This window comes from Anomaloglossus baeobatrachus, chromosome 6 (assembly GCF_048569485.1).
Source record: "Anomaloglossus baeobatrachus isolate aAnoBae1 chromosome 6, aAnoBae1.hap1, whole genome shotgun sequence".
In the NCBI taxonomy this organism is placed as follows: domain Eukaryota; kingdom Metazoa; phylum Chordata; class Amphibia; order Anura; family Aromobatidae; genus Anomaloglossus; species Anomaloglossus baeobatrachus.
The window spans coordinates 567,310,795-567,322,032 of record NC_134358.1 but is presented as its reverse complement, the minus strand read 5'-3'; the positions used below and the strand labels follow the sequence as shown (position 1 = coordinate 567,322,032).

The 11,238-nt window shown below is 47.4% G+C and overlaps 1 protein-coding gene across 3 annotated transcripts; it reads left to right on the top strand.

Annotated features, from left to right (window-relative positions):
- Window positions 1-2,139: 2,139 nt before the first annotated feature.
- On the top strand, window positions 2,140-11,170 carry LOC142243674 (retinoic acid receptor responder protein 2-like). 3 transcript variants are annotated; one of them, XM_075315813.1, is made up of 6 exons: window positions 2,140-2,278; window positions 2,586-2,824; window positions 3,031-3,138; window positions 4,575-4,673; window positions 4,855-4,937; window positions 7,523-11,170. In XM_075315813.1, the coding sequence occupies exons 2-6, from the start codon at window positions 2,636-2,638 to the stop codon at window positions 7,542-7,544; spliced, it is 501 nt and encodes a 166-aa protein (XP_075171928.1). In that variant the 5' UTR covers window positions 2,140-2,278; window positions 2,586-2,635; the 3' UTR covers window positions 7,545-11,170. The 3 variants fall into 3 exon arrangements, with proteins under 3 accessions (XP_075171928.1, XP_075171929.1, XP_075171930.1); XM_075315814.1 differs by having other exon boundaries at window positions 2,140-2,290; XM_075315815.1 differs by lacking the exon at window positions 2,140-2,278 and adding an exon at window positions 2,349-2,493.
- Window positions 11,171-11,238: the final 68 nt, after the last annotated feature.

Here is an 11,238-nt window from a genome sequence, read left to right as displayed (position 1 = left end):
GGTGATACTCTACATGAGCGCAGCCAAGAAACTACAGTTCCAGTTGGGAAATCATAGAACTGCTTCAATATTCATTCTACAGGACTTCAGCTTAGGATCCACAGTTCCAGCTGGAGGATCACATAACTGCTTCGCTGTTGAAAACTGAGGACACAAATTCACTTGGAGAACTCAGATTGGGACAACTCACCTGGTTACATATCTTGCTGTGTTCAGTCAGCTTCCTAATCTTGCCTGTCACACAGAGTTTCTTCACCGACTGTCATGGCAGCATTTGACTCTGTTCAGATTGCAAATTCTGATACTCCACCCGATGGTTTCTCTGCTGTCTGGGATCATCACAGGCAAACTCAGGCGTCGACCTACTGTGTGCTGAATCATAGGCAAGCTAGCCAGAGTTAAACTCTGCTAGTCTGCTTGCTCCTTTAATCCTCTCCTATTTATGATGGTGGAATCCATCTACACATGCCATCTATAGTTTATTCTATGGTGGTCTGTGATGTGTGGTGTCCCAGACTCTGTTGTAAAAGCTTTCCCTTTTGCTTGTTGCGGTTGTGGAGTTCACGCCTGTTGTTTTGCAGCTTCCTTCCTTCTCTTGGTTTTCCTCCTGAATCTCTTATTATATTTACCATTTTCCTGCAGTCAATAAACTTTTATGCCCCAGAGGGTTGGAGGATTACAACTTTGGTCTGCGTACTTCCTCCACTATGGTGTCTCAATGTTTACTAACTGCCATGGTTAAGGCTGGGGACCTAGATATCCTTATTACGATCTTCCTGGATAGTCATATTGGGGCAAACATTATTGATGAATAGTTTGCTCGTTCTTCTGGGTTAGAGGTGCTGTCACCTCACCCTGGCCTGCTTCTGTCCTTGTCCATGCCTCCTTCTGGCCGCTTTCTGGCCTTACTCTGACCTCGTTCTGACCTCGTCTTGGCCTCATTCTGGCCTCTTTCCGGCCTTGTCTTGGCTTCCTTCTAGAGACTGGGAGCGTCTGACAGAACTTCTGAATTAGGCGCAGAAAGAAGGAAGACCACCCAAGGGATTGCAATGTAACTGGTTTCTTTACTCACAGCGTTGTTAAGGCTTGCGACCCGAAGAAAGCTGGTCCTTACCACTGGTCCCCTTAGTCCCAGTGCCGGTGTGGTAACCTGGTGGCTTCTTTCCCCTGCACCTGGCACTGGTTGGCGGCTTGGAGCGTCTGGGGGTTTCTGCTGTTTGTCTTTCAGTCTTTAGTCCATATGACGGGCAGTTTGAACCCTGTAGGGTCGGTGTTTTGTTCCGGTCCCTGGTTCTTCCGTCACTGCTGGTGCCCCCGGACTCTACGGTCGGTGAGGTCCTGCATGCTCCCCTCACCGTGCAGATTTTATCAGGTCTGTCTGGAGCGTTTGCCTGACCTAGGGGTCTGTACCCCGTCGGTGCTATGGTTCCGAGAGTACTCCACCGTACTCCGCCGGCAACCACACGCCTGCACCTGACAGGTCACTGTTACACACTCCCATCAGTACGGTTACATCCGTTTCCTTTCACTTCCACTTACTGACTGTCTGACCCCTCCTCCCTGGTTGTCGTCTAGTGGACTGGATCGGCTCCACCTCTGGGTGACCATCCATTGGGTCCAACCCTAGCCTGTCACCAGTTCTTGGGGAAAAGAAAAACAGGGATTATATATGTGTTTTGGTGTTACCGGCACTGGTCTTCTGGGTCCCTGGGGGTAGGCCCTGCATCTTTGACAGGATGCAGTTTCTTGTAGCTCCTGATGGCTTCAGGGGCGCTACAAGTGTAATACCAGGGGACTTACAATTAAAGCGCCACTCTAGAGCTGAAAAAAACGCACATTGTAGCAAATCATCAGAGAGATGTCCCCAACTTCTACTCACGACTGTATCCACTGGGAGCAGACGGCTTTACTGCCTCTGAGTGGAGGCCGGAGCGTTCTCATTCACTGACAGCAAACAGAGATCTGGAAAATTCTGAGAAATTGAACTTAAATTATGAAGTTGTGAATCTTTTGTGAAGCTGTTGTCTGGACGGCTCGGCTTTCTTCTCTTCCCACTTTCACTTTCACCTTCTTTCTTGAGAATTCCCCATCCCCCGGTGCTTTCCCAGAGATCAGGTGGCCTCCGCCATTATATAGGGCAGACGTCTGTGGGTGGGTGAGGATCCGTGTGACGAAGCTGCACCCTCATCGGACACGGACTTCCTCCTAGTGATAAATATACGGGAACCTCCACATATAAAGTGGCCTGACCATTGGGGACGGCGCCTGCAGCTGCCAGGTACATGGACAGGTATAATGGTATATGGTTAGGGACAGACGCAGACTGGGGCAGGTGGGGCACAATATTCACCGGTGCCCCGCACCCTCCACATATTCTAAGGGGCCCATACAATCCTTTATCACAGGGGCCCGCTTCTGTCTAGCTAGCTGCCTTGTTAGTATGGAGGACCCTCAAATATATCAATGGAATCGGTGAAGTGAGGTGCCCAAGAGGTCAGACATCACATCTTCGTCATAGCGGACCGTCAATGTGGAGGGACCCCGCACCGGTCGAGTCAGATCTCACGTGTTGTGTCTCCTTCCAGGGCTACGAGGAGCTTAGGACCACAGCTGACTGGTGAGGACCACCATTACCATGATGACCCTTGGGAGGTTCTGGTGGATCACCGCTCTTCTTGTGATGGCTGTGGGGGCAGACGTACTCTTGGATTCTCTGTCAGACGCTGAGATTAAGGCGATCACAGTGGTCAAAAAGAATTTCCACAAGAACAACAAGTTCAAACACTTATTCCAGGAGACCGAAATACTGGACAATGTGAATGAGGTAAGTGGTGGCCACGGGATGGAGAGAGGGGTCGGAGGTCCCAGTCCAGGACCCATCCTGGAAGACGTCGTTATTGTCCCATGATGTGAGGAACGTTCTATGATTTCTTCTGCAGAAGTTTCTGCCTTTACTGTCTCATATTTCTGAAGAATTCGCAGCATCGTCTTCATTGTCTTCAATTCTTCCATTATTTCTTCCACTTTCAGAAACATTCAGAAGGGGCTTTGGTTAAAGTAATGTTCACAATGAAGCGGACAAACTGCTTGAAACACAAGAGAAGTAACCAGGACTGCGCCCCCATAAAGAAAGCCAAGGTGAGGGGCTGATATATCTATGCTGCACTGTATCTATAGGTGTATGTTTATGTGTTTGTGTACGTGAGTATATGTACTTCTGCCACCGATATGCTGGACACATGCCTCCTGCACTCTGGACACATGCCGCACACAGGCCTCCTGCACTCTGGACACATGCCGCACACAGGCCTCCTGCACTCTGGACACGTGCCGCACTGCACATATGCTTCTTATGAAGCCACTCCTTCATTGCCCTGGTGGTGGGCTTGGGATCATTATCATGCTGAAAGACCCAGCCACGTTTCATCTTCTATGCCCTTGCTGATGGAAGGAGGTTTGCAGTCAAAATCTCACGATACATGGCTCCATTCATTCTTTCATGTACACGGATCAGTCATCCTGGTTTCTTTGCAGACAAACAGCCCCAAAGCATGATGTTGCCACCCCCATGCTTCACAGTAGGTAGGGTGTTCTTTGGATGCAACTCAGCATTCTGTCTCCTCCAAACACGACAAGTTGTGTTTATACCAAACAGTTCTAGTTTGGTTTCAGCAGACCATATGACATTCTCCCAATACTCTTCTGGATAATCCAAATGTTCTCTAGCAGACTTCAGACGGGCCTGGACATGTACTGGCTTAAGCAGGGGAACACGTATGGCACTGCAGGATCTGAGTCCCTGGCGGCGTAGTGTGTTACTGATGGTAGACTTTGTTATGGTGGTCCCTGCTCTATGCAGGTCATTCACTAGGTCCCCCATGTGGTTCTGGATTTTTGCTCACCGTTCTTGTTATCATTTTGACTCCACGGGGTGAGAGCTTGCGTGGAGCCTCAGATCGAGGGAGATTATCAGTGGTCTTGTTTGTCTTCCATTTTTTTATTATTGCTCGCACAGTTGATTTTATCACACCAAGCTGCTTGCTTATTGCAGATTCAGTCTTCCCAGCCTGGTGCAGGGCTACAATTTTGTTTCTGGTGTCCTTCGACAGCTCTTTGGTCTTCACCATAGTGCAGTTTGGAGTGTGACTGATTGAGGTTGTGGACAGGTGTCTCTTATACTGATAAGTTCACACAGGCGCCATTACTAAAGGTAATAAGTGGAGGACAGAGAAGCCTCTCAAAGAAGAAGTTCCAGATCTGTGAGAGCCAGAAATCTTGCATGTCTTTAGGTGACTAAATATTTATTTTCCACCATAATTTGCAAAAAAACATCTTCTAAATCAGACGCGGTGATTTTCTGGATTTGTTTTCTCATTTTGGCTCTCATAGTTGTGGTCACCTCTGATGTCAATTACAAGCAAATCTCATCTGTATAAGGGAGAGAACTTGCACAATTGGGGGCTGACTAAATACTTTTTTCCCCCACTGTATATATACAGTATATATTTGGATGTGTGTATTTTATGTGTATCTTCAAAAATGAAGACTGCATTATGCACATTGTGTCTCCGCAGCGGACGTACAACTGCCTCGGATGCTTCATATTTAATTCCGCTGGGGATTTAGTGAAGACGGGATATCAGAAGTGCGTGCGCCAAGGACGAGCTAAAAAGGTGAGCGATTCCGGAACCTCAGAAATCCTGACACTGAGACCTTCACTGCGGCTTCCGATAATCCAGAAACACCATTAATCCAGCACCTGTGTGACATCTGATAATCCGTAGTATCTGATAATCTGTCTTAATTTGCATGTGAATAGAATGTGCTGAGTTTGGATTATTTGTATCTCTATAGCAAGAAGTGAAAAAAGTGAGGCGCGAGGCGTGTGACCAACTGAAGGACAAAATCTACCACGTGGGAAGCTACAGCCCCCAGAGGTGAGCCCCCTGCCGGGAGGGGAGTATGGGGGGAGGTGGGGAAGAAAGACTGTGACATCTAGCCAGTGTACATAAGAAACAATCCGGTCACAGAAAGGGCCACAATGCACCTTGGGCACAAAACCACTAAACACCAGGGACTGTGCTACTAAACCACTAGACACCAGGGACTGTGACACTAAACCACTAGACACCAGGGACTGTGACACTAAACCACTAGACACCAGGCACTGTGCTACTAAACCACTAGACACCAGGGACTGTGGCACTAAACCACTAGACACCAGGGACTGTGACACTAAACCACTAGACACCAGGCACTGTGCTACTAAACCACTAGACACCAGGGACTGTGACACTAAACCACTAGACACCAGGGACTGTGACACTAAACCACTAGACACCAGGCACTGTGCTACTAAACCACTAGACACCAGGGACTGTGCTACTAAACCACTAGACACCAGGGACTGTGACACTAAACCACTAGACACCAGGGACTAGAGCAGTAATCCACTAGACACCAGGGACTGTGCTACTAAACCACTAGACACCAGGGACTGTGCTACTAAACCACTAGACACCAGGGACTGTGCTACTAAACCACTAGACACCAGGCACTGTGCTACTAAACCACTAGACACCAGGGACTGTGACACTAAACCACTAGACACCAGGGACTGTGACACTAAACCACTAGACACCAGACACTGTGCTACTAAACCACTAGACAGCAGGGACTGTGACACTAAACCACTAGACACCAGGGACTGTGGCACTAAACCACTATACACCAGGGATTGAGACACTAAACCACTAGATACCAGGGACTGTGGCAATAAACTACTAGAAACCAGGGACTGTGGCACTAAACCACTAGACACCATTGACTGTGGCACTAAACCATCAGACACCAGCGACTGTGGCAATAAACTACTAGACACCAGGGACTGGAGCACTAAACCACTAGACACCAGGAACTGGAGCACTAAACCCCTAGACACCAGGGACTGGGGAACTAAACCACTAGACACCAGGGACTGGAGCACTAAACCACTAGACACCAGAGACTGGAACACAAAATCACAGGACACCAGGGACTAGAGCAGTAATCCACTAGACACCGGGGACTGGATCACTAAACTACTAGACACCAGAGACTGAAGCACTAAACCACTAGACACCGGGGACTGAAGCACTAAACCACCAGACACCGGGGACTGAAGCACTAAACCACTAGACACCGGGGACTGAAGCACTAAACCACTAGACACCAGAGACTGGGGAACTAAACCACAAGACACCAGGGACTGGAGCACTAAACCACTATACACCAGGGACTGGAGCACTAAACCACTAGACATCAGGGACTGGGGAACTAAACCACTAGACACCAGGGACTGGGGAACTAAACCACTAGACATCAGGGACTGGGGAACTAAACCACTAGACACCAGAGAATGGAACACAAAATCACAGGACACCAGGGACTAGAGCAGTAATCCACTAGACACCGGGGACTGGATCACTAAACTACTAGACACCAGGGACTAGAGCACTAAACCACCAGACACCGGGGACTGAAGCACTAAACCACTAGACACCAGAGACTGGGGAACTAAACCACTAGACACCGGGGACTGGAGCACTAAACCACTAGACACCAGAGACTGGGGCACGAGACACCAAAAAAACATAATTTACGTAATATTTTGATAGATTGGACTGTTACAAACACAGAGATACCAAATATGTATATTTCTTATTTTTTAAAAAAAATGTAATGCCATTATCAGTGTAATTCCTGGTGTAGATCCTGGGAAATTGCCTAGTTCCCCCCCACACCAACATTGGTCCTAGATACTAAATCACCAGAAACCAGGGACAATGAACTACTATACACAACAGATTACGACGCTTCATCACTGAACACCAGAGACTGGGAAAAGAGACTGTTTGACATAAGGGACTGGTACATTAAACCTATGATCTTCAGGGGTGGTGCACTAAACCTGTGATCTTCGGGGGTGGGGCACTAAACCTGTTATCTTTGGGGGTGAGGCACTAAATCTATGATCTTCGGGGGTCGGTCACCTGTGATCTTCAGGGTGGGGCACTAAACCAATGATCTTCGAGGGTGGGGCACTAAACCTGGGATCTTCGGGGGTGGGGCACTAAACTTCTGATCTTTAGGGGTGGAGCACTAAACCTGTGATCTTCGGGGGCGGAACACTAAACCTGTGATCTTTGGGGGTCTTCGGGGGTGGAGCACTAAACCTGTGATCTTCGGGGGTGGGACACCTAGGATCTTCGGGGGTGGGGTACTAAACCTGTGATCTTCGGGGGTGGAGCACTAAACCTGTGCTCTTCGGGGGTGGGGCACTAAACCTCTGATCTTCAGGGATGGAGCACTGAACCTGTGATCTTCGGGGGTGGAGCACTAAACCTCTGATCTTCAGGGGTGGGCCACCTATGATCTTCGGGAGTAGGGCACTAAACCTGTGATCTTTAGGGTGGGTCACTAATGATCATACACGTGATGATGGGGATGATAATGGCGCCTCTGTCTCTTTCTCTGGTTTTAGGGCCCCTCGGGGACATTATTAGCTTCTACCTCCACATAAGGTTGTATATCGGACTCCTCCTATAATGGACATGTACTACAGGCGTCTTATCACCATTATATTATCTTATGAGCTGTGAGATAACATTCATGGACATGATGTAACGAGCAGCAGAGACCACCTGACATCAGAGCTGATAACAGCGGATAATAGCACAACATCTTCTGTGGAGGTCGGTCGAGAGGTCAAGAGGTCGGGGAGAAGAAGGAGGCGACAGAAGACGTTGCCAAGGAGCGCGGTGGGAATTCATCATCATGAAGATCATGTCTCCTCCTCGTCTTCACCTGGGATCCGCTCACAGACGGCTGCACACACGGCTCCGCCTCATGTAGATTGTAAGCTCTGTGGGTCAGGGAGCCCCAGTAAATGCTCTGTACAATGTAATATCAATAAAGAACATTGCAAATGACTTACAAATATTGGAAATATTGAAAAATAATGAAAATAGCAGAAATTGTTCCAGAAGATGAAGTATTTCTCCCAGAAGTTATTACAATTATACAGGATTATTTCCTTTGTGTATTGGGTCAACAAGAAAATGAGAAAAAAAGGCAAAATGGACAGAATTTCACTCAAAACTCCAAAAAGGTCCGGACACAATTGTTCCTCGTCCTCTTAATATTTGGCTCCTCGCCCTTTACCCTTCCATCAGTCGCCTCCTGTCCCCGTCCACAGCTTCTTCCTCCTCTCACCTGGAATCTCGGACTCTTGTTTGAGAACTTTCACCGTGCTGCCATGTTCTTTTCTACAGTTTTTGTCTACTTCTGCTCTGATTAGCTGACCATTAAGGCCTTTAGAGTCTGAGTTATAGCTCTTGGGGTTTATTTTTTTAATTTCTCTGTGAGTTGCGTGGTCTGACCTTGGGGACAATTTGCTGGGTCATCCATTCCTGGGAAAATGAGGAATTGCCTTGAATATTTATCACTTGTAAAGAATCTTTCTCATTGTAGAAGGATGGATGTTAAATTATTTTTAATGGGGTAGCACGGTGGCTCAGTAGTTAGCACTATATGATGGCTCAGTGGTTAGCACTATATAGTTGCTCAGTGGTTAGCACTATACAGTGGCTCTGTAGTTAGCACTGTATGATGGCCCAGTGGTTAGCCTATGTGGTGGCTCAGTGGTTAGCACTATATGATGGCTCAGTGGTTAGCCTATGTGGTGGCTCAGTGGTTAGCACTAGATGGTGGCTCTGTGGTTAGCACTATATGGTGACTCAGTGGTTAGCACTAGATGGTGGCTCTGGGGTTAGCACTATATGGTGGCTCTGTGGTTAGCACTAGATGATGGCTCTGTAGTTAGCACTATATGATGGCTCAGTGGTTAGCACTATATAGTTGCTCAGTGGTTAGCACTATATGGTGACTCAGTGCTTAGCACTGTATGATGGCCCAGTGGTTAGCCTATGTGGTGGCTCAGTGGTTAGCACTATATGATGGCTCAGTGGTTAGCCTATGTGGTGGCTCAGTGGTTAGCACTAGATGGTGGCTCTGTGGTTAGCACTATATGGTGACTCAGTGGTTAGCACTAGATGGTGGCTCTGTGGTTAGCACTAGATGGTGGCTCTGGGGTTAGCACTATATGGTGGCTCTGTGGTTAGCACTAGATGATGGCTCTGTAGTTAGCACTATATGGTGGCTCAGTGGTTAGCATTATATAGGGATTAGCACTGTAGCCTTGCATCCTTAAATCCCACCAAGGACAACTTCTGATCTGGGAGGAGTGTGTATGTTCTCCCTGTGTTTCTGTGGGTTTCCTCCCACACTCCAAAGACATACTGATAGGGAATGTAGCTTGTGAGCCCCAAGGGGAACAGAGATGATGATGTGTGGACAACGCAGTGGAATTAATAACTGTCATGACAGGTCAGAATGAATCTGGCGTGCGGCATAAAGGTAGAAAAAAACAGCTGAGATTAGAGCAGGATCAATGAGGAACTCTTACCCCCTTCAACACCTGTCACACTGAGATTTGCACAAACTTAGCCGACTGTCATGGTGGCATTGGACTCTGTTCAGATTGCAGATTCTGACACCCCACCCAATGGTTTCTTTGGTGTCTGGGATCAACACAGGCAGACTAGGGCATTGACCTTCTGTGTGCTGATTCATAAGCAGGCTATCAAGAGTTAATTTCTGCTCGTCTGCTTGCTCCTTTAACCACATATTCTGGGGAGACCTATCACATCTGCTGCCCTCCTATTTATACTGGTGGAATCCTTCCACCCATGCCAGCTATAATTTATTCTATGTTGGTCTGTGAGGTGTCGTGCCCCAGACTCCCTTGTGAAAGTTGTGCTGAAGTTGTGCCTATAGTTTGTTGTGGAGTTCATGCCTGTTGTTTTGTAGCTTCCTTCCTGCTCTTGTTTTTCCTCCTGAATCTCTTATTGTCTTTACCTTTCTGTTGCGCGCTGTGTGACAGAGTTTTGGTTTTCCCTTGCCTGTCTTTATCTGTGATTTTCATCACACTGCTGTCCTGTCCCTCCCTGGGGAGAGGGGGCATCAGATCAGGACTGGTCAGGAGCAGAGCCAGGAAGGAGACTCAGACTTCTCCACCATCAGGAGTATCTCTGAGGTTAGGGCTAGTATAGGGTCACATAGCTTGAGGGACAGCTTAGGAGCCCTGGTGTCTGGCTATCCCATAGTCATCGTGACAATGCCAAATGAAAATAAATCAGAAAAATGCTCCTGATCTCCATTGACTTGCATTATACTTGGAGTTGAGCCCGTCCGAGCGTCCAACTGCTCATTATGAATACCGAGGATGGTAGTGCAGGCTCATCACTACTCAGGATCAGAACAGGATCAGTAACGTAATGTATGTACACAATGGATGCACCAGCAGAATAGTGAGTGCAGCTCTGGAGCATAATACAGGAGGTAACTCAGGATCAGTAATGTAATGTATGTACACAGTGACTGCACCAGCAGAATAGTGAGTGCAGCTCTGGAGTATAATCAGTAATGTAATGTATGTACACAATGACTGCACCAGCAGAATAGTGAGTGCAGCTCTGGAGTATAATCAGTAATGTAATGTATGTACACAGTGACTGCACCAGCAGAATAGTGAGTGCAGCTCTGGAGTATAATCAGTAATGTAATGTATGTACACAGTGACTGCACCAGCAGAATAGTGAGTGCAGCTCTGGAGTATAATCAGTAGTGTAATGTATGTATACAGTGACTGCACCAGCAGAATAGTGAGTGCAGCTCTGGAGTATAATACAGGAGGTAACTCAGGATCAGTAATGTAATGTATGTACACAGTGACTGCACCAGCAGAATAGTGAGTGCAGCTCTGGAGTATAATCAGTAATGTACTGTATGTACACAGTGACTGCACCAGCAGAATAGTGAGTGCAGCTCTGGAGTATAATCAGTAATGTAATGTATGTACACAGTGACTGCACCAGCAGAATAGTGAGTGCAGCTCTGGAGTATAATCAGTAATGTACTGTATGTACACAGTGACTGCACCAGCAGAATAGTGAATGCAGCTCTGGAGTATAATACAGGAGGATTAATGGTTATAGTAACACAACAGCAGGTGAAGGGAATTGTCATAGTGATTGTCAGGGATCCAATAAATATTGTGTGATACAAAGAATCATTTTGTGAGTGTCACTTTATTCCTGGTCTCCTGAGTCCGTCCCTTGTTGTTGTGAGGTCTCGGTT